The sequence below is a fragment of the Notolepis coatsorum genome (assembly GCF_963971535.1).
Source record: "Notolepis coatsorum genome assembly, chromosome: 12".
NCBI classification, from domain to species: Eukaryota; Metazoa; Chordata; class Actinopteri; order Aulopiformes; family Paralepididae; genus Notolepis; species Notolepis coatsorum.
The window spans coordinates 49,099,502-49,123,368 of NC_140176.1; the positions used below are offsets into that span (position 1 = coordinate 49,099,502).

The following is a 23,867-nucleotide window of genomic DNA, read 5'->3' on the forward strand; positions in this document are numbered from 1 at the left end:
CTGCTGGGGACAAGAGCTGAGGAACCAACGCAGCTCCTTCCAATTAAAACACAGGTTCTACCTCCACAGCCTCCCCTTGTGTCACAGAGGCCTGGAAGAGTGGCAGCAAAGGGAACAGGCCAAGCAGAGATGTTCTCACAGACCAGCAGTGAGTCAATGGAGCCACAGAGCAACAACGACTCCCCCCCTGAAACTCAAATATGTCTCACGCTCACCTCCTAGCCGACTGGCAATTTATATATATGAACTGCCACAAGCACGCACGACCACTAACCTTCTCCGATTTCATGAAAGAGCCAAGTCTCTGGACTTGGGTTTGGACTAGTGATAATCCCTAACAATGAGATGCAATCTACTCTCTCAACAACTGTACAGTTTTGCTTGTACAGTGTGTGTGTGTCCCCCCCCCCCCCCCAACCACCTCCAATGTACAGCCCCCCCCCCCCCCCCCCAAACCCACCTACCCAACCTCCTCCAATGTACAGTTTCTACGTCAAATGTATATACTCTCTTTTCTGGACTCTTTTTGTATCACAAACAGTACTGTATTTGCAAATCTGGTATGTCATAAATGTATAGATGTAGCAGTACTGTCTATCTGTATGTCATATGTTATGATGAATTGAAAATGGGGGACCCACAAGACGAAAGTCTTTCTCTGGTCTGCATCCCCTTAACAATTGTATGTATTGAGCTGTACTGTCTGTACCCATTCTGCAATCTGTTAAAGTTTTCAATCAATCAACTAAATATTGGATGATGATTGAAATGTCAAAACTGAGCATAGTCTATGATGGTGCTGTGTCGGCTGGCCCAGTGGTGAGTGACCACCTGACCACACAATAACATTCCTAAATATATTGTGAAAATGTCGTAGGAATACTTGCAGAATGTATTGTGAGCTGGGGCTGTGCAGAACATCCACAACACATTGCTTTTGGATTTATCTAGGTGACAGTTTTTGAAAGGCTTTTAGATGTAATATGCTGTAATATATATATGCAGTAGATAATGCATTTAAAATACGCAGAGATTCAAAATCCACGTTGTTTGCGTTGCATGATAAAGTATATTTTCCTGTAATGGCATTACATTTGACAACCACACGACAATATAATAAACAAAAGTCCTGAGGTAATATGATCCGAATAATTGTTGCACAAAACATTCAAATGGAAAGCCTGCGTTAAGGCTAGACGCTTACCTTGTTACCTATGTTTCTTCATTCTTTGTTTGTGAAACACTAGTGTTTGCTGCACAGTTTAATGTTATTGAATTAATTAGTGCCGTTATCAAAGATAAACGACGGGAAGAACGGACAAATACAGCAAAGATGCTGACCAAAACCTTCCTAAAAACAGTAGGCAAATATCCGGAAATTGAGCTCAGTTATGTAGCGCATAAACTGCTAAATACAAGATATGTCCACAGTTTGCAAAATCGTCTCTACTCCCAGGTGCAGATATAATCCAGGTGTGACACTCGTCCTCCTTGCAGAGTAGAAAATATAACAATTAGCTGTTATAGTTCAGAGTAAAGTTTTTTTCCGCTCACAAGTCGTTCTCCCTTCTTTGCTTGCCTTCACACTACAGTGTGGAACAGCGAGTTTTTCCATGGAAGCGTTGGTTCTGATGTCAGCAATAACGTGAGCTTCAGGAAATGGTGACGCTGTTGGGTACGGGGGGCCACGGCGCGGGGAGAGTCTGCAGGCTGCTCCGTAACATGTGGCGTTTACTGCCCTCTTCTGGATACATGTTGGACCCTTTCGAGGGCGAGAGACTAGTCTACCGTACATTTTCAAATAGATAAAAGGCAAGTGATTTTCGACATAAATCACCCTCTCCCCCTCCACACACACACACACACACACACACCAGTGTCGGCGCCATGGGGGGTCATTCGCGGGCCATGCCCCCCCAGATGGCGCACTGTGCCCCTCCAAACGTCATGGGCAATTGTTATAAAAAAATTAAATAATTAAACATACATTTTTTTTTATTATAGTAAAAGTCAGATGTTTTCCTTTATAAATAGGCTATTTAGCCTATTATTAAACGAAATTAAACAAAAAAAGTCTTAAAAGAAGTGTATGTTTGAGCGCACGCTGATTGGTGTGTGTGTTTGAATTTGTTATTGCGTAATTGGTCACGTTGAGTTGATGGGTAGGGTAGTCAGAGCGTGACTGCGTGACTTGAGTGAGCGTGAAAAGTACAATAGAGTCAGTGGGTAAAATATAACACTTGGAGACGGACATAAAATGGATATATACGAAAATGGTTGCATGCCATGCATGGTGGGGCAGGGGGGGCACCTAAGGCTTCTTCACGGCCTCATCCCTGGTGACGGTCCTCCAACATCTAACGTTGAAGATCTTTCGGTAAGTGAGGCGTCATGAAGACGAAGTCTGCCAAGAAGCGCCCGGTGCTGCCGCTGCAGCTGCATCTGTCACAGCAGAAGCTAGCGTGGTCTATAATCATAATATGTCATCATAATAATAATAATGGATAATATAATGGATCGCCTATAATTGAGGCAGAGTTTGAAGTTGCAAAAGACCTCACGCGAAAGTGGGACACCGTCCTGAGGAGATTCAGTGCCACGACTCGCCGCCTCCAACTCTTCTAATGGGTAAAGGCCTCTACATGCTACAGCAAATTCAAAGCAACTTCAACACAACATCGACAAAGCAACGGTGTTGCAGACACATTACCTTTATGCTTCTGCAAAATCAACGCGCAGCCTATGATGCAACAAAATGTACCCCGGATGTGCGGCTCGAGCGCGCCCAGCCCGCCTGAATACTTTGGGCAGCCGAAGGTGCGCACTCTAGCAATTACAAACGGATTTCCCTTCTCAACCATACATCGTTAGTATAATAATAGCCCTGTTTATGTTTGTTTTCGCTTGTGTTCTTGTATATAGTGTAATATAGTTATAACTTATATCGCCACATCAACCCAGTCCATCCCCATTGTTTCCCCAATCTCCTTCCACGGATTCATCGTCATAATGCTATCCTTGTAGTCTTTAGACCCGCTATTATATAAATGTTTGTACTTTCGGACCTCCTCTGCAATACGTTCCTGCATTTGATTCATTTTAAACAAACAATTAAACAAGTGTAATGAAACAATACACTAGCTATCGAGCTCCTGTCAGAAAGTTTTCTTTTGGTCTCGAGCTCCTGTCAGAAAGTTTTCTTTTGGTCTCGAGCCAGGAAAACACTAGAAGTGACAGACAGCCCCGCCCCCATTCACTACCAACCAATCACTGCTACGCAATACCAACGCAACGGGTCTTTAGATTAGATTTTGGAGACAGGTACGCAACGTCCTCGCAACACAGTCTACAAGACTGTCTGCAACAAGCGCGCTGAAATTGCGCCGATGTTGTGTTGAAGTTGCTTTGAATTTGCTGTAGCATGTAGAGGCCTTAAGTCATACAGTACGACTCATACTGTTTAATTTAAGCCGCCTTGCCCCTTGTTATTATTAATAATACTTTCACTTGTTAATGAATTTAAGCCCAGCCTCGGGCTATTTCATACTGTTTAATTTGTGTGTGTGAGACGTGAGTGTGTTTGTGACGTCACGTGAGAGAGAGAAAGAGAGAGAGTGTCTTATCTCTTATGCGCACTCATGTTTTGAAACGTGTGTTGGTTCGCGGGAAATTCGTTTTCTGACTCCTATATTTTATTTATGTATGCCCCCCCGCTGGTACAATATGCCCTCCCATTAAGTTGGTCCTAGCGCCGACTCTGACACACACACACACACACACACACACATACACACACATACACGCACACACAACACGCACGCACACACACACGCACACACACACAGCACACGCACGCACACACACACGCACACACACTGTATTCTATTGTTTATATTCTATCTCAGGGAGAAATACATATTCGTTCGTCTCAAGTCTCAACTCATAAACTAATGAATCACTTTGCATATCTGCTTACCTGCTGTCTGCACTGTTTACATACAAATGTACTATTGTACACTCTTTGAACCTGGACTGCTACATACCCAATGTGCAATACTGTTGTACACACTTGTAATTTTTACTTTTACACACACATCCTCATTGTCATAGATATATGTACATAGTATTCAGTACTCACAAACAGTACTGTATATTTGTAGATCTGATATGTCTAGATGTAACAGTACTGTCTATCTGTATGCCATGTATACGTCATACATATGATGAATTGAAAATGGGGGACCCTGATGTAAACAAGACGAAAGTCTTTCTCTGGTCTGCATCCCCTTAATAATTGTGTGTATTGAGCTGTACTGTATTGTAATTTGTACCCATTCTGCAATCTGTTAATAAAATGTTCAATCAATCAATCAATCAATCAATCAATCAATCAATCAATCAATCAATCAATGTTATATTTGATTAATCTCATTCCATTCTCTCATACCTCATTCCATTTGTGCAATACTGTTACACTTGTTACTTTTGTCTTTACACACAAATCCTCATTTTCATATATATATATTTTTTTTACTTATTTATGCCATTTGTATCTACTTTTTCTTTTTAAATCTTATTTTATTTGACTTATATGACTATTGTTCTAATGAATCTAGTGCGCCTACTGCTGAGCTGACCTGTTCTCTCGTATAGTGTTAACATACATGATTGATCGATTGAAATTTGTATTATTAACAGATTGCAGAATGGGTACAATACAGTACGGCTCAATACACACAATTGTTAAGGGGATGCAGACCAGAGAAAGACTTTCGTCTTGTTTACATCAGGGTCCCCCATTTTCAATTCATAACATTTATGACATACACAACATACAAATATACAGTACTGTTACATATAGAAATTTATGACATACACAACATACAGTACAGATAATTTATACAGTACTGACTACTGTTACATCCAGACATTTATGACATACAAGATATACAAATATACAGTACTGTTTATTTACAGACAGAGTTTCTAAAATAATAAACTATATACATTTGAGGGGGAGGAAATGTACATTGGGGGGGGGGGGGGGGGGGGGACATTTACCGGGGCCAGTTTCGAATTGCGGCCTCCCGTAGGTGCCTTTTTTTTTTTTTTAGAACTTTAGAGCAAACATATGACTAATAAAGAAACTTGAACCTATTTCATTACACAATGGGCCTAACCATTGCTAATTTTATATTCAAAACAGGAACCCACTCAGTCTCAGACATTATAAGATTAATTGAAAATGGGGGACCCTGGTGTAAACAAGACGAAAGACTTTCTCTGGTCTGCATCCCCTTAACAATTGTGTGTATTGAGCCATACTGTATTGTACCCATTCTGCAATCTGCTAATACAATTTTCAATCATCAATCAATCAATCAATCAATTGTCCCACTCTCCTTAACACGCGCGGCGGTGAACGGGTTTGTCCCTCTATGCTTCCCGTCCAACACTTAATAAGGAAACGTCAGAGACCGGAAGACGTTCATTGGAAATGTTTACCTGATGTTACTTTGTAGCTAAATATTAACAGTTTGTACCAGGATTATACAGTAGGCTTTACTAGGCTACGTAGACTAGTGCCAGAACAAGCATTTTCTTTTGTTCGCAGGCTAAACTTGAGCACATTCGCTTGTTTTATTATTACCACTGTTGTCCGAAACTACCAAATGCATAGAGTAAAAGTAGTCTTTGGCCATTTGTTGCCCCCAAACACGTTGAATGTATCAAGCGATGCATGCAGTGCGTCCCCAGGCGCTGCTCACCCAGACGACGTGGTTGTTGTACATGGCCTGAGGACTGCTATCGGGAAAGCTAAAAGAGGGTCGTTTAAGGTAAATTTAAGTCAGGTTATAGAGATTACTATTTCAATTGATATTTCATTATAGTCTGCACTGTTGTTGGTACTGTCTGACCGGGCGACGGAGGAAAATGACAACAACATTTGCATGTTCTCGCTTTGCCAGGACACCACACCTGATGAGATGTTGAGTGCAGTGATGATAGCTGTGCTGTCAGATGTGGGACTGCCACCTGAGAAACTGGGAGACATCTGTGTGGGTGAGGGAGTGTAGTGAATGGACATAATACTTAACTGAACAAATGCAACATGTAGGCTAATGCTTGGGAATATTTTTTTTTTCTTTTTACTAAAGTCATAGTTCATAAGGAAATCTGAACATTGCTGGTGTATCCTGCACTGGAGTGTCCTGCCAGGCTGCCACATGTGGGATTTTCTGCCACTGTCCTGGCTTGGGTCTCCTGATCTGCTGTTGTCCTGGGGTGTCCTATGTCTGGACGGTCTGGGATAGTGTAGAACGGGACAGTGGCAGCCCACCATAGGAAAGTGGCAGGGCACTTCACCATTCAACAAATGCATGTCACATAGTCATAAACCAAAGATCAGTGCAGAAGGTCTCCAGTTCGACAGGGGAAATGAATTAATTAGACTCTCCCCTACCCCAACACCCACCATTTGAGTGCCATTGAGGTAGGCATTTAAAAGTGCTGTAAGTGGTATTAATTTGTTAAAATAAGTGATAAATGGCTCTACAATTTTTTTTAAACTTATTTCAAGAAATCTTTCCATGACTACTTATTTTAACAACAAAATACCACTTACAGCACCTTTACCCTTGCTCAGGGAACTGCTGAAAATGTGAATCAAGCGTGAGTAAATAAAGGTACATATTTATGTAAATGACTGCTTTTGAACTGTAACTCAGTAAAGTCTTTTCAAATTGCTCCATGTTGCATTTATATTTTGTTCGGTATTGCTGATTTTGTTGTGAGTTAATTGTGCCTGAGAGCATTATGGTGGTTTTTGGTCATTGTATTTCAGCCCAGATGTTACATTTAGCAGAGATGCATTCTCTATAATATGTTTCCCTCCGTCCCTGTAGGCAACGTTTTGCAGCCTGGGGCAGGTGCACTGATGGCCAGAGTGTCACATTTCCTCAGGTCAGAGTCAGTGGTTTGCACAGCAGTCCAAGTAATAGACTAGACAAGAAAAAGACAATGTCATTGCTGCTGTGTTCAGTCGTAGCGTTTCTGACAGCTGCTGTTTCTCTATTCCAGTGGGTTTCCAGAAGCTGTACCCGTCTACACGGTCAACAGACAGTGCTCCTCTGGGCTACAAGCGCTCTTTAACATAGCAGGTACCTATTATTAATAATACATTTTATTTGGAGGCGCCTTTCAAAACACCCAAGGTCACCTTACAGGGCATAAGAACAGAACAATCAGGATTAAAACAATGATCTTTGCAAAAGTGTCAAGACAAACAATGTAAACGTATGAAATATAAAACAGTGGCACACAGTGTAGTACAATACCCAATACAATTAGTACAATAACCACTCAGTCTTCACATAATATGAATCGTAGTTAGGGATGTCCTGATCGGATCGGACAGATCGGAATCAGAGCCGATCACGGCTTATTTAATTGATCTGTATTGATTAGTATTGGTTTATATTAAGCCCAATCAAATTCGGATCCTTTTTTGTTAAAAAAAATTGAAACCATTAATTAACACTTTGGGTGCCGTTCACGTAGAACTACGTTTCTGTGGCCCGACTGTTGCGTGCCGGAAACGTAGATCTATGTTTTTCTCACGGTATTTCTTTTATTCGCTATTGTCATTCATAATTTATCGAGGCACCTTGTGCAATGTGCATACTGTTCTGAGTGTGTCTGAGATTGCAGACGGTCAATACCGCCACCTATCGCCTTGTGGCAGCTACTGCACTCCTTTAGAAACTGTGGTTTGTTATCTGGGCCGAGCTGAGTCGTGTGGGCGGGGTTTAAATACTCCGGCGAGCCAAGCGGTCACCATCATACATCAACGAGGCTGCCCCCACCCCTCGTTCATATGCAATGCCGAATAACGTGGCATGGACTCCCGCGCCCAGTACTTCAAATGGCGATCAGATAATTGGATTCTTTTTTTTGCATTACATCAGAGACAAGGTAAGAACACTATATATCCAAGCTTGCGTTGATCTGATATTTCTTTCTCCCGCGATCGAAGCTATCTGTGTGGAATGTGTTGTGCTGTGTACCGTTGGTGGCAGTGAGGGGAAACGCTGTTCGGTTTCCGGGTTCCTCTGATTGGCCGCTGACCTATGCTATCACGCCCCCCTTTACACTCTCGCGCTGTGAAGCGCCAGCGGGGCGATGCAGTGGTTTCTCCCCGGCTTCCGTGCGCCGCGCTGCCGCCGGCTTGACTCGGCCCAGCTCCAGCAGCAACGGCCGTCTTCCACCGCCTGCGGTATCCTCCCTCCGAGGCGGCTCGTTCTTATTATTATCCCCCATTGTTCAGGTCGACATGGTCGCATAAACACCCGTTGGATGAGTAGTGGGGGAGAAGAAGAGGAATATTTTTAAATAGCAAGAATTATCAAAACGGTATAAAACGGAAATGTACGGATGAGAAAATTATCTGTTTTTTGCATGTTGACCAGAAGTGTTATTAGATCCATAGCTATAATATAAAATATAGGTTTAGCTCTACAAACAATAAGCTAACATGCTTACATGGGGTTAATGGGCGGCAAGGCCTATGCACTTCCCAGAAGGGGCGTGGCACCCAATGTGTTAAGGGAAAGCTGTGATGTAGCCTATTATTTTCTTTAAGCATAACTATTAAATTATCAAGCATATATTACCTACATTGAAATGGTTTTTACTAACTTTAATATACTAAGTGTGCACTGTGCTGCTATATTATCTAGGAAAATAGACATATCAGATCGAGACTCGGTATTGGCAGATACTCAATATTAAATGACTAATCGGGATCAGGGGCAGATCGGGACATCCCTACTCATACTATGAGGTGGCATCTCAGTAGAACTCACTAACCTCTATCTATGTTGTGTCTACAGGAGCCATTAGGAGTGGGTCTATTGATATGGGCCTTGCCTGTGGGTAAGTAGGTTCATATTAAACCCCAGGGAGATGGATGTGTCATCAGCAGATATGAAAAATAAATGGAGTGATAAATAAAACATAATTAGGATCATTTTGAATTAATACAAAAAATAATAAATATATAATAATAATACACTATCCCTAATTCCCACTTGGTTGTAATGCGCACATTAACTATTGTCACAGACCAACCTTACTCATCTTAGTGAAAACAGCTCAGCTCTAAGCATGCATCAGGCTGGCTATGGCAATATTATCAAGTATAAATTTACCGCAGGCCATAAAACAGGTAGGCTTTACATTGAGGCCTTACTTTACTGTCTTTTACTATTATGTACTATGCTACTATGTATATAATACTATTTATTACTATGTACTATGCCTTTACTACTACCTACTAATATGTCTATACTAGCACTAGAGTTTAGCACTCAAGTTCAACACTGCTAGATGTACAATACCACTTACCCTTAGCTGCCAGAAGTGTAACCCTTCCTGCTGACTTGCTTTGGATAAAAGCATCAGCTAAATTACTAAATATAAATGTAAGCTGATCTTAACCAATTGTTCAGATTTATATTGAAAACACGCAACAACACAAACTTATACTGAATGGACACCAACATTAAACACCAAACATCAGGTAGGCTGATGTCCAGAGTTTGACATTTATGTTCCTTTATCATTAATTTGGTCTTGAGTTCACATTGTCTTCTTTTCAGTCTGTTCATTTAAAACTTGAATGCCGAGGGGTGTGCGGTGCACTACTACAGACGGAGCTGGTCGCTGACGGTAGCTGAGATTGTGTTTTGCCAGCAGACAGGAGGAGGATTGACTTGGAACTGAAAGTAGCATTTGATTTTTAAATGTGTTTGTAGAAATCAGGAAATTGTGATGGTGCCAGTATGGGATATATATTGTGTTTATGGAGAGGCTGTGTGCTGCTACGTCAGCTGTGTCTCTCGGATGCCTAAAACAAATGTCCCCTAAGGGGGACAATAAAAGACTAATCAAATCTAATGTAATCGAATCAACTATTCTTCCTCTACCTGGCCGGCTCCTTTTCATTTCAGTTGTCAGTGTGCAGCACTCAATGTTCCTATTGTAGTGCACTGCTTGGTGCAGTTTCACTCTGGGGGAGATGGCAAACAAGTATATTTCCCAAAATGAAAACGTTGAAGTGTTCCTTTTAAGTGCGTACAGCATATTTGATAACATTCCACTGAAAATAAAAGCACAAGATTCCTTAAAATACTGTATTCCGTGTTGGAATACAACTGTGGCAGAGAGCAGTGGTCCAGCACACTGGCATTAAGACATACAATGTTGTTGAGCCACTTATTCAGGACATGATGTTTCATTATATCATTGTTTCATATCGTATTATATTGTTTCATTATATCATCCCATCTGTCTAGGTTTAGCAAGTGAAAAGCCCTCGTTGTGCAGCACAAGTCAGGAAATAATTGGTCTCGAGTCGGGGCACAGCGATGCCCTCACCATGTCATACCTGAGAGGGTCGAGAGATCCACTCACAATAGCAGGACAGTGGTGTCCAAAGATCCACTCTCAATAGCAGGACACTGGTATTCAAAGATCCACTCACAATAGCAGGATACTGGTATTCAAAGATCCACTCTCAATAGCAGGACACTGGTATTCAAAGATCCACTCACAATAGCAGGACAGTGGTATTCAAAGATCCACTCACAATAGCAGGACCGTAGTGTCCAAAGATGCACTCAGAGTTGTGAATCAATATTGCAGATTTGAGAAGAGTAAACAGGCAGAGTGGATGCAGCTGTTTTAAGGACTTGCACCTGGTGGCTGGTCGACTGTAAAACCTAGACAGGTGGGATGATATAATGAAACATCATGTCCTGAATAAGTGGCTCAACAACATTGTATGTCTTAATTTCAGTGTTCTGGACCACTGCTCTCAGACGCAGTTGTATTCCCATGTGGAATACGGTATTTTAATTAATCTTGTCGTTTTATTTTCAGTGGAATGTTATCAAATATTCTGTACCCACTTTTTGGAAAATATACTTGTTTGCCATCTCCCCCAGAGTCAGTCAGAAAACCTATATCAGTTTCATCTCTGTGTGTCCAATAGCCCCAGAGAGATGTCCAGGTGCATGCTGGCCTAGCTTAGCACAAGGGCTGGAAGCAGTACGGAGCAGTTAGCCTAGCTTAGCACAAGGGCTGGAAGCAGTACAGAGCAGTTAGCCTAGCTTAGCACAAGGACTGGAAGCAGTAGGGAGCAGCTAGCCTAGCTCCATCAAAAGTGAACAAATACAATTTCCAACAACTCAAACTGACGCACAGATTACATTTATATCAATCTTCTCGTCTGACTCTGGGGAAGATGGCAAATAAGTGTATTTCCCAAAATGTTAGAGCGTTCCTTTAATTAATGACTATACAATTGGCAAGTAGGTTGGCTATTGAAATCAATTCCAAACAGACTTGGGTTCTTCATCTGAAGTCTTCACACACTGCACTGCACACTGCACTTGATAACATTAACAAGCCTCTCATATAGAAGAACATGTGTTTGTGTTTATGGTGGCAGCGTGGAGAGCATGTCACTGCAGTCAATCGGCAACCCAGGTGATCTGAGCTACAGGCTGGTGGACGTTGAGAAAGCCAGAGATTGCATCATGCCAATGGGGTGAGAACTCTGCTCTGTTTGTGGTACAATGATTCTCCAGAATGTTAAATGTGTACAAAGATGGTTTAGAAAAAGCAGCAGAATTTTGTTTGTGTAGCTGTTTATATAAACTACAGTATTATATAGCCTCAGCAAAATATGGTAAAAAGCTGAATTACCTCCACACACACACATACACACACACACACACATTCCTCCAACTGAACTGAGAGAATAGAAAGCTTTATTGTCATTGTACCAATACAATGAAATTAGGAGTGCTACTCCTGATCAGTGCAGTTAAAAACTAGGTAAACAGGACAATTACAATACATATTCATCCCTCCATGCTACACATATTATTCACTCCATACTAAATATATCACTCACACAGTACCCATAGTTCCTCACAATACACATGTCATTGCTAAGTAATTAAAATAAAAAATGTTTTAATGAAAAGATTATGAACCGTAGGCGGCTGGGTGGCGTAGCGGAGATTGCGCTCGTCACCAATGCAAGAGACTCCGGTATCGAATCCCAGTCTCAGCATTGCCTTCGGCTTGATCCGGCCGTCGTACTGGCTCATTTGGCAGAGCCAGCGGGTGGAAGTCCATGGGTGGGGATTGGACGTTGTGGACGGCGACCCCTACAGGTCGGTTGGGAGACGCCTGCACAGCAGAGACAGGAAGTGGCGAGGGTAGTGTGAGCCTCCCATGTGTTACACCTCGCCAATGAGAGTCCGCGCTGGCAGGCGAAAAGATGTGACAGGCTGCCTCCTCGTGTGCCGGAGGGAACACGTGATGCAAGGCTTCTATCCTCTCTACAACCGACCAGTGGGGGGCATAGTCGAGCAACGTTCAAGACAGGGGAGGGGAGAATTGAATACACGAAATTGGGATGGGATAAAAATAGAAAATAAGGAGAAAAAGTGGATAAAAAAATATATATATTATGAACCGTTAGCTACAATAGGGACCATGTTCAAGGGGCCTATCTTTGTGTATTGCCAGTTCTTAATAATGGTAACACTGAAGTTGTTTTATTCCTCTGTTCAGCAGCACATTAGAATATCATCAGAATAAGGAACGCCGTGCTGCTGCCCTCGGTCTCAGCGCTGCTCTCTACTGATGAGCACAGTGGTGTTCTGTTGTGATCAGACATGCCCACTGCACCAGGGATGAACAATTCATCCACATTATATCCAAATCGCAAATATATATAGATTAGTGTAATATCCGGGCTAAATGCCTGTCAAAATTCTTCCATTCTTTATTAAAGTATTGTGGTGTTGCAGAGATCTCCCAGCCTACAAATCTTATTCTACAGACTCTGTAAACTTCTAGACTTCTCACTATTAACAGAGATTGCCCCGTCTTTAATACATTTTGTGTTTGTAGGTGTATACAGTGTTTTCTTTTGCTGATATCTGCATGAACACCATTCACATTGTCACTGATGTTGAAAAGGGGTGGAAAATACTCCCATCAGTCTTGAAAGTTGCTAGTTATATGTAGGCCTAACTCTGCCTTCTGAAAACTACCGGACGGTTTTTATTCCTGTTACACTTTTTTTTATTATTCGTGTTACTAGAATCTCCGCACATCAAATGTCCACATTCAGTTGGGTGCGCTTGTCACGCTCCCGGTTGCCACGCGCATACTGTAGCTCGTGGCAGAGTAATACAGTAACGTTAGCGGAAGATAAACGGTACCGTGATTTTCACAAGGGTAAATTGCCTATGCCTAGCGACTTTCAAGTTTTCAGGGAGAATATTTTTCAGAATCGCTCAGCCCTACCCTGCCCAGTCTACCAGACGGCCACAGTGCTATGAATATCAATTGGATATTAGCATTTCTCTGTGGGTTTGCCTGTGGATGTCTGAGGTGATGTGGGACTCCAAAGGAGGTTAGTCACCATTGTCAGATTGATTTTGTGTCGGTGTGTGTGTGTGTGTGTATGTGTGTGTGTTGTCTTTCTTTTTTGCAGCATCACCTCTGAGAATGTGGCGGAGAGATTCGGGGTCTCCAGAGAGAAGCAGGATGCCTTTGCTCTCAGCTCGCATCAGAAGTAATCTAGAGTTATTCTATTCACATAAGTTTCCAAAGGGGAGCGTTAGTGTAATTTTTGGAACTGTATTTAATAATTTTCCGCAGGTTAGATGAGGCTGGCTTAGACAATCCCCCCCCCCCCCCAAAAGTAACAGTCAACGACTCTAATTTCATCAGTGGAATCTACAAATGTATTTTTTTTTACAAGCACTGGGAGTAGGCTGTTTAAACAGTAGTGTTCTCAGTCAGTACCAATGGACATGAGAGATAAATGACATATACTTTTGTTTAATCTCATATATATATATACTCACTTTTTGCACAATACTGCACAATTTCACAGCCCTGCTACATATTCTATTCCACTGTATATTTATTCTATTTAGTGTACTGTATATACTCTACTACATCTTGCACAATTGTACAGACCTGTCCTATATTCTATTGTACCTTTTATACTTTTTTTTAATATATTCCACTTTATTTTATTCTACCTTTAATTGTCTGTTAACACTTTTGAGTGCCGTGGGTTAATTCACATTTAGTCCCTTGAATGCCACCATCGGCGTCAATGTTAACGTTAATGTCGCCTAATCTATGTTTTAAATTATGGCTATGTGTCTAATCTGCCCGTCACTTATCAAAGAATCATTTTCCAGTCAGTGTTGTCAAGGCAGATTGGTTTTTTATCGCATCATTTCCGTTTGAGAGCATTTTGAAAAACAACCTATTCTATGATAATCGCCTTTTACTGGAATATTCCAGAACGTTGATATTTGTTGGCCTATTTATGAATCGTTTTCAAATAAACGCTAGATGATCAATAGTATATACGCACGCACGTTCGAGCCGCACGCTGATAATAGCTGCTTTCATTTCCTCATGGATTTTACAGTGAAACAGCTAGAGCACATATCACAAAAAAGCTTATATCTCTGTGAAAACGAGTCTGATTATCCTAACACTGATAACATAGATTCCTTACCTGACATCAGATGGTATCCAAATGGTATATTCCAATTCCTGATCACCATTCGAAAAAATCGATAAGTATATTGATCCAATGTGTGTACAGTATAACCCATGCTCGCCGCGGCTCAGAGGCTCCAGAATGAACTCTGGTAACTCCGGCTGCATCAGTGGACTGGAAAATGTGGACTGGAATATTTTTTTCCCCCCATCCATTTTCATTGAGTCCATTCCAAAAGGGTGATTTACCATCTGGGAGACGATAGGGGGCGCTTTTTTCACATCTGATCGCCGGCGGCCCCTGGATTTCCAACGGTAGGCTCGGGTGATGCAATATGATATCAGATCGCTAAAAAAAGGAAAATTCCGAGAAAAGCTGTGACGTGGCTTTCAACGTCACTATCGTAAACCCGAGATTAGCCGTGAGTGGCGCTCAAAGTGTTAATGTTGCACCAAACGACCAAAACCAATTCCTTTACTTGGCAATAAAGACCTTTCTGATTCCGATTCTGATATAGCCTGGAATCGTTGAACCTTCCCTTTTAATGCTGCCATCATGTGTTACACAGCTCATATTATTACTTGACCTGCCCCACAGGGCAAGCAGGGCACAGGAAGAGGGCCTGTTCGCCCAGGAGATCACACCGGTCAGCACCAAGTTCGTGGACGAGGAAGGAAAGGAGCGCACCATGATTGTGACCAAGGACGACGGGATCCGACCCGGGACGAGCTTGGCAGGCCTGGCTAAACTCCGACCGGCCTTCAAACCCGACGGCACCACCACAGCCGGTGTGTGAACTAACAATAACACCAGAGCAGACCAGTACAACAAGCTATGGCTCTTTCACAGTTCCTAACACGCACACACACACGAGATTCAGATTATTTTATTGTCACAGCTTTTTAAAATGTACATGCATTCAGAAAAACTGCTTGTTTTTCCTGGCTCCTCAACCGTAGTAGATTTGTAGAATCTATTTGTAGAAACTATAACTAAGCTATAACTATAATTAATATAAACTAAATAAGATATAAATAAACTATAAACTAAACGTAATACACAACGTATATTCTATCCATACAAACATATATACATTACATACACGCATGCATGTATGCATGGACAACGATTTAATGCGCTTCAGATTATTTAGGTAAGGATTTTATGTATCATAAAATCTTACAATTTGACTTCAGTTCGGCTCAGCTTGATTCATTTTAGACTTTCACTTTTTGGAAGGGTAATAGTTATACAAATGTGAGGAGACTGATTCAGTCGACAGTAACTGACTATATGCGATTAGAACCTTGCATCAAGTTATTAGTTCACGAACTTCACGTCTTTACATTATTAATTAATTAAATACATTAACTTGTAGACACTCATTCATTACACATATATTTTTTTAATTAATATTCAGTTTATTTATTTGCAGAGGCGATGCACATTAATGAACATTTCTGGCAATGTGCCAGTTGTAGCCACACCCACACATTGTAATGTGTTGTTCTGCCTCCAGGTAACTCCAGCCAGGTGAGCGATGGAGCAGCAGCGCTGCTGGTGGGCCGCAGGTCTGCAGTGGAGGCCTCTGGTCTGCCGGTGCTGGGGGTCTTGAGGGCCAGCGCAGTGGTGGGGGTTCCCCCCGACATCATGGGCATCGGACCAGCCTACGCCATCCCTGCTGCCCTGGAGCAAGCCGGTGAGCGGTTCCCGTCTGTGTGACTTTCTTTTTTACACCCACGCAAAAAAAGGGGCTATTGTGATCACTCTTTTGTATATGTGTTTCTGTAAGTAATCGTGATAGATTTTCGTATCCAATTAGGCTCAGAACCTGGTGGATAGATTCGATTAGATTCAAATTGATTTATTATACAGCACAGTACAGTACAACGTTTGGTATCCAACAAGAGTGCAAATGTAACAGTAAAGTGCAATATACAATGTACAGGTGAGTACAACTGGGTATAAAATATATAAATGAGTACTACTGGGTGTACTACTGGGACACAGATACAAGTTTTAGCCATTGACATACATGTATCTAGCACTAAGGACCAAGATGGAAGACGCAGGTTCGAGTTTTAGCCATTGACGTACATGTATTTAAGAGAAGAGAGAAGTCTTTTATTTGTGATGCAGATTTAACACACACGATGGGCGACCCACAGGAACACACACACACACACACACACACACATGCACTGAGTCGCTGATGAAATGTTCTCTGCACTTCCCATCCCGTCGTCCTTCCCCCCAAGGGCAGCCGGGAGCAGACAAGGGCTGCAGCGTGTGCCGCGCCTGGGGACCAATCCAAGTGCTCCTGTCCGTCTTCGTCAGGACACGACAATGTTAGCGATCTGTCCATTGGGGTTATCTTATCGGGAGGGGAAAACCTTTGCGAGCACGGGGAGAACATGCAAACTCCACACAGAAAGGCCCGGGAGATACAACTGGCAACCTGGTCCCCAAGCTGGAATCGAACCCAGGACCTTCTAGCTGTGAGGCGACAGTGTTAACCACTACACCACCGTGCCGCCTATTTATTTATTTAAGGATCAAGATGACGAGCGACAAGATGGTGTCTGACTGAAGGGATGCTTTTTTTTAATAGGTTTTAATGACTGAAATCTATTAACAGTTTTGAATATCAATTATCTGCGCATTTTATGCCTATGTCTATTTTGTGTCACTGCTGTGAAGCACTTTGGGCTGCAATTCTTATATGAAAGGTGCTATACAAATAATGTTTATTATTATTATTACTCAGACTACACAATATTTATGAGTCCCCTCAGTCTACTCGGGTGTTCTCCTAAATATTCATGACCAGAGGGCCGGTTTACATCTGTAGCAAGATCGTAGCAGGAGAGTGGAGTAGCAGGAGAGTAGAGTAGCAGGAGAGTAGAGTAGCAGGAGAGTAGAGTAGCAGGAGAGTAGAGTAGCAGGAGAGTAGCAGGAGAGTAGAGTAGCAGGAGTGTAGAGTAGCAGGAGAGTAGAGTAGAGTAGCAGGAGAGTAGAGTAGCAGGAGAGTAGAGTAGAGTAGCAGGAGAGTAGAGTAGCAGGAGAGTAGAGTAGCAGGAGAGTAGAGTAGCAGGAGAGTAGAGTAGCAGGAGAGTAGCAGGAGAGTAGAGTAGCAGGAGTGTAGAGTAGCAGGAGAGTAGAGTAGAGTAGCAGGAGAGTAGAGTAGCAGGAGAGTAGAGTAGAGTAGCAGGAGAGTAGAGTAGCAGGAGAGTAGAGTAGCAGGAGAGTAGAGTAGCAGGAGTGTAGAGTAGCAGGAGTGTAGAGTAGCAGGAGAGTAGAGTAGCAGGAGTGTAGAGTAGCAGGAGTGTAGAGTAGCAGGAGAGTAGAGTAGCAGGAGTGTAGAGTAGCAGGAGTGTAGAGTAGCAGGAGTGTAGAGTAGCAGGAGTGTAGAGTAGCAGGAGTGTAGAGTAGCAGGAGTGTAGAGTAGCAAGAGAGTAGCAGGAGAGGAGAGTAGCAGGAGAGGAGAGTAGCAGGAGTGTAGAGTAGCAGGAGAGGAGAGTAGCAGGAGAGTAGCAGGAGTGTAGAGTAGCAGGAGTGTAGAGTAGCAGGAGTGTAGAGTAGCAGTGTAGAGTAGCAGGAGAGTAGAGTAGCAGGAGAGTAGAGTAGCAGGAGAGTAGAGTAGCAGGAGTGTAGCAGTAGAGTAGAGTAGCAAGAGTGGGACCCCACTGTCACCTACCCGTGACCCCAATTTGGGTCGCAACCCGTAGTTTGAGAACCACTGTTCTAGAAACAAAAGAACTCTATTCCTTCCTCAGGGCTGACTGTGGCGGATATTGACGTGTTTGAAATCAACGAGGCGTTCGCCAGTCAGGTAAGTCTCCGGGGGGCTTCATGTTGGTTTAACACTTTAGAAGATAACTTGGATGTTGTGAGAATGCGGTCTTCTTTCTTATGCAAGCCTTGGGCATTCAGTGCTGCCGTCTTGTCAAAAATATTCATTGTCTGTCTGTCAGGCTGTGTATTGTGTCGAGAAACTGGGGATCCCCATGGAGAAAGTGAACCCCAACGGAGGAGCCGTTGCTCTGGGTCACCCTCTGGGCTGCACCGGGGCACGGCAGGTTGTCACCCTGCTCAACGAGCTCAAACGCAGGGGCAAAAGGTCAGCGCTCCTCCCTCGCCGCTAAGTTAAAGGGATAGTCCGTCTTTTTTTAAGAAGCCTCTCTGATCATATCGGTACACCGAAATAGCACCTGGGTTTTGATATCTGAATTATTATTATTTTTTATAAATAATAATAATAAAAAAAAAAGTACTTTCTTACTGTCTTCTACTATTATAAGATAAGATATTCCTTTATTGATTTCCTTGGGGGAAATTTGGGAGTCATAGGGGAGGGGAGGTACAGGTACAGTATGGGCATGGTAATTGTAGAAAGACATAAATATAGGCAATATAATTATAAGATCAAAATAAACAGTTTAAACAATATAATTAACTCTTAAGTTATAAGAATATGAGAAAGTAAACCGTGTAATCAAAGGTGCAGATGAGGGTCTGTATGTACCATCAGTTATATTATACGTTACAATAAATATGGGCAATAAGAATTAGAATCTGAATATACTATGAGTAAGTAAACGGTATACACAAGGTACCCTAACTGGCATGATGTACATCATACGTTGTAGTCTCTTTTGTACTAGGCTACCATGTCTATACTATGATCTACTATGCTACTATACCTATACTACAATACCACAGACCCTTAGAGGTGTACTCCTACTGCTGACTCATTGCACACAGTTCTTTAAGTCGCTTTGGATAAAACGTCAGCAGAATGACTAAGTGTAAATGTTTTGGTTCTTCAGATGTTTGAAACAGAAAATGTTATCATACAGTAATTTGTTAGCAATGCTAAAAGTCCATGAAGCCACGAAACATGTCTCTGAAAATGTCCATAATTCACGCCATTGACTTCCACTAACATCGCTAGCAGAAACTAAACATTTTCTACTTCCGATATCTGAAAAACCAAAACCCTGTGTGCAAGTGCTTTTTGGATTGACTGAAATCAATGACTCCCATTTTGTGACATCATATAGGCTTCTTAAAAATGTCTGGTCTATCCCTTTAACCCCATGCTAAGTCATTATGACACATGAAAACCTCAGACATAACAGCATCTTTGTAGCTTTCTTGTCTGAATGTCTTCTCCCCAGGGCCTATGGCGTGGTGTCCATGTGCATTGGAACTGGAATGGGAGCTGCTGCCGTCCTGGAATATCCCGGGCCTTAAGAAGAGGCTTGAAATCACAAATGCGTCATTGGGAAAAAGTGTCTTGAAGCACTTCACTGTAGACCGAATGGTAGCGAGTTTTGATGGTTAATTGTGAAGGTTTCGGTGCACGGAAAATGTTCCTCAATGCCTGTGATTCCTTGCATCTGAGATTACCTCTAACCATCTAGTCTGTATGCTACTAACTCTGTACATTAGCCTGTAATTATGTTGTACAATAGAACTCTTAAGGTGTGATTAATCTGAAGTGCCTTCAATTTCATACAGGATACCAATCTGCTTTGATATTTTACTACACAAATCATGCACTGCATGTTAATGATGCATATGATTTGATATGTTACTGTAATGTATATTGTATATATGATGTTATACTCTTGTTCTGTTGAATATGGATAGCAGTCATAGCAGTTGGGGACCAACCGGAGATGTGGATGTTGTTTTGCCTTGCCAGTGGATGTGATTAATGACTATACTATCTCCACCAGACGTGTGTGTCTGAGTTTGTGCGTGACTGTCTGCACTGCAGCTAATCTCGCAAACTACAGAGCGAATTTGGATGAAATGTTGCCCATAGACTGACAGCAGGCCAGTGACCTGAATTTTTGAATAACTTTACAATCGGTCAATGACGAGTATTTTATTTGAATTAATTTCCACCATTGTCCATTGAAATAGATATTCAGTATGAAGTTACACCTTTTTGAACACAAGAGGGCGATACTACACATGTTGCCTGCTAATCAGTGGAACCTGTTGACAAGATGCCATAGTGAACCTATAGTCGTTGATATACTTACGACACAGACACTGACCGTTCTCCAATTGTAGTTATTAGCAAATTCCCGAATTTCCACAAGGGGATCAATAAAGGAATATCTTATCTTGGCATGCTAGCACTAGATGGTAAGATACTGCCTGTGCCTCTTTTTCGGTCACTCACTTCCTGTTTAGGCATTAGCAAGCAAGTTATCCAATATATACTGTACATTATTGTTGCTATGGTACCGTATGACACCTGAATTTCCTCCTGTGATTAAAGTATATCTAATCTCATCATCATCAGTGTGGCTCCAACTCGCACTGAAGCAAGCAACTATCTAACTATTTAACTAAGTAACAATCGTATTATACAGATTTGCTGAAGACTGATTACAAGCTCCTGATTCACTGCACTTAATAAAATGACAGACTTGAAACAAGTTCAGTAATCGCTTACATTTATTGACGACAGTAGGAAAGGAAAGAGAGTTATCTTCGGCATACAGATGTATTGCAAATAGAGATTCAAAAAGTATACTAGTAGTTTATTCAGTCATCTCACAATACAATATACACAATCATTTAACAATATTTGATTTTTACAGAAGGTACAGACTGAAGCATAATGCTTATATGCCTGTCCTATATTCTTAACAAAAATTAAGACTCAAACAGTATTCTAAAAGAAAATGGCACAAAAAAAACAGTATTATTCACCCCTGTAGTTTTCAAAAATAGCTTTACAAACTATTTTCTTAAAAACCAAAAGCGAATTACTCATTCTTAACTGTATATCAGCATTGTTCCACAAGTTAACCCCAATAATAGAAATGCACCTCCTTTTAATCCCTTTCTTAGCTTTTTGAACAGTAAATTTACAAATATCTCAAATCATATTCTTTTTCATGTATTGAAAAAAACCTTTGCACCCCGTCTGGGAGTAACTTTGCTTTAGCTCTGTACATTATTTGCATAGTTTTATAATAAACCAAAACATAAAATTTCATAATATGAGACTTTATAAACAATGGATTTGTGTGTTCATAGTAACCAGCCTTGAAAAGGTTCCGAATGGCCCGCTTTTGCAGTAAGACTATTGGATTTACTGTATTTTTAAAAGTCGACCCCCATACTTCCACACAGTAAGATATGTAAGGAAGTATAAGTGAGCAGTAAATGATGTGCAAGGCTTTGTAGTTTAATATATCCTTACATTTATACAATATTGCTACTGACTTAGATATTTTTCCTTGTATATAGATAATATAGTTAACATGTTGTTTCCATGTTAATTTCTGTTCAATAACTACCCCTAGAAATTTTATCTCAGAAACTCTTTCTATTTTTACATCACATATTTTATCCCCCTCTATTTCTTTTCGATTACCAAAAAACATAAATTTAGTTTTCTTAACACTATGGTCGCCAAAACCGCCGTACGACGTCTTTCCTCGCCATGCTCATTCTGCCAAAGACGCCGTACCACGTCTTTGATATCAATATTTCAAAAATCTGTGATCGAAATCATATTTCTCCCGCGGACACTTGAGATATACTGTTGATCCCCTCTCAACTCTCCAACGGTTCAAGAGCGCCATCCCAAACAGGAAGTGATGCGCCGGAAGTTGTGCTCTCCCATATTTCGTCCGGGCACTCGCTATCGTTAGCGGGACTCCATCTTGATACACTGGACATCGATCGGTTGCAAATAACTCTATAAACAACATGATTTGGACGTATATACTATTATACAACCTGGAAATGGATCGCATATTTCTACATCCCATAATAGGAACATTTCTGTTCCACGCTCATCGCCCAACGCTACGAGGAAGCTACGGTAAGATTCAACGTTATTTTCTAACGTGTTCGATACTAACTGCTCTAATGATCATATCACCCACACTAGATGAATCATATAACGTTGGCCACGGAATTATAAACAACCCCCACCCCCATCCGGTCAACATCAGATGATCAGTATTAACTTCTAGAAGCATGTCCATTTGAATTTTTTTATCTCGCGCAGATTGCTATCAAACTATTTGATCATCAATATAATACATTTGGGGCTATAAATCACGTTCTGGAGAAAGCTGCAGAAAATGATAAAAACATACTTATACTTTAGACCGTATTTTAGTATGAATATGTGAATGAAAAAGTATAACGTTGCTACACCCTGAACAATAGATATAGGATGTTGAATGGGCCATAGTAATCTCAATTTAGCAATACAATTTAAAAAGTTATAGCCCTGCAAAGAAGGGGACCTTGTCCATATTAAATAGGGCTGGCGGAGGATGGTAAATTATGAATTTAAGCCTGGCGATCAAAGTGTTAATATTGAGAGACAATTTATTAACATCAAACCAAGTTGAGAATTTCAAGCTCTTTCAATATCAAACAAAAGTTCCTTTAAATTACTTCCTGAGCAATATAAATTTGTATCATCTGCAAAAATAACAAACTAACAGTTCAGCAACATTGCACATATCATTAATATAAAGTATACAAAGTTTTGGACCTATCACAGATCCCTGGGGTACTCCACAGGTGACCTTCCTGACCAAGTGTCATTCATTTGCACACATTGCTGTCGGTTTTCCAAGTAGCTCTTCAGCCAAGAGTTACCTCGTATCCCATACTTCTCCAGTTTTCTCACTAATATGCTGTGATCTATTGTATCAAAAGCCTTCTGTAGGTCAATATAAATACCAATAGAACACTTGTCATTGTCAACTGCTTTAGTTCTGTTCCGTTAGGGGCTCTGCTTGGCATCACTACTGCACTATCTCGCATATGTGCACGCGCACTGAATAAAGACCACAAATGTACCTTTAATCCCAATATTTGTCTGACCACACCCCTCATCAGCTTACCTTCATAAGCAGGTGTGTGGTCACCTGCTCTCCTCCTTCTCGCTTTCACCACAAGGAAGAAGTGCCTCGGTAGATCCCCACACTTGACACCATGATGGTAGAAAGGATTAGGAACAGCTTTGGGAAACAAGGATACGTTGACATCATATCTTTATTTTCTCTCTCACTATTGTTCGAGAAAATACGGCGATATTGTCTTCATACTGGAGTGTCTGGAAGATGATGATCATTCTAAAAACCCTCCACCGGTTTTCGTATTGGGAGCACGCCGCTGCATGCTTCTCAACTGCAGTTCCTTGCTGTGTTTGTTGGGGTGAAACCTGTCAGGCCACAGCTGAACTGTCGGACACGCCGCT

General features: G+C 41.5%; 2 protein-coding genes across 4 annotated transcripts in view; one reads left to right on the plus strand and one right to left on the minus strand.

The window, feature by feature from the left end:
• Positions 1 to 1,598, minus strand: part of map3k22 (mitogen-activated protein kinase kinase kinase 22) — an 84,054-nt gene extending 82,456 nt beyond the window's left edge. For all 3 annotated transcript variants that reach the window (XR_014620364.1, XR_014620365.1, XM_084326511.1), the window contains exon 1: positions 1,205 to 1,598. The gene's annotated coding sequence lies outside the window, so the exon portion shown is untranslated. The remainder of the gene's footprint in view (positions 1 to 1,204) is intronic.
• Positions 1,599 to 5,477: 3,879 nt separating this feature from the next.
• On the plus strand, positions 5,478 to 21,063 carry acaa1 (acetyl-CoA acyltransferase 1). The gene is made up of 12 exons (XM_084326514.1): positions 5,478 to 5,837; positions 5,970 to 6,063; positions 6,906 to 6,963; positions 7,081 to 7,160; positions 8,892 to 8,934; positions 11,513 to 11,611; positions 13,580 to 13,660; positions 15,209 to 15,399; positions 16,131 to 16,310; positions 18,388 to 18,443; positions 18,586 to 18,731; positions 19,792 to 21,063. The coding sequence occupies exons 1-12, from the start codon at positions 5,673 to 5,675 to the stop codon at positions 19,865 to 19,867; spliced, it is 1,269 nt and encodes a 422-aa protein (XP_084182640.1). The 5' UTR covers positions 5,478 to 5,672; the 3' UTR covers positions 19,868 to 21,063.
• The last annotated feature ends 2,804 nt before the right edge of the window (positions 21,064 to 23,867 follow it).

Coding starts and splice junctions, on each gene's coding strand:
- acaa1 (XM_084326514.1), top strand. CDS start 5,673: ATGCATAGAGTAAAAGTAGTCTTTGGCCATTTGTTGCCCCCAAACACG. Junction 6,064..6,905: donor ACTGGGAGACATCTGTGTGG/GTGAGGGAGTGT, acceptor CCGTCCCTGTAG/GCAACGTTTTGCAGCCTGGG. Junction 16,311..18,387: donor TGCTGCCCTGGAGCAAGCCG/GTGAGCGGTTCC, acceptor TTCCTTCCTCAG/GGCTGACTGTGGCGGATATT.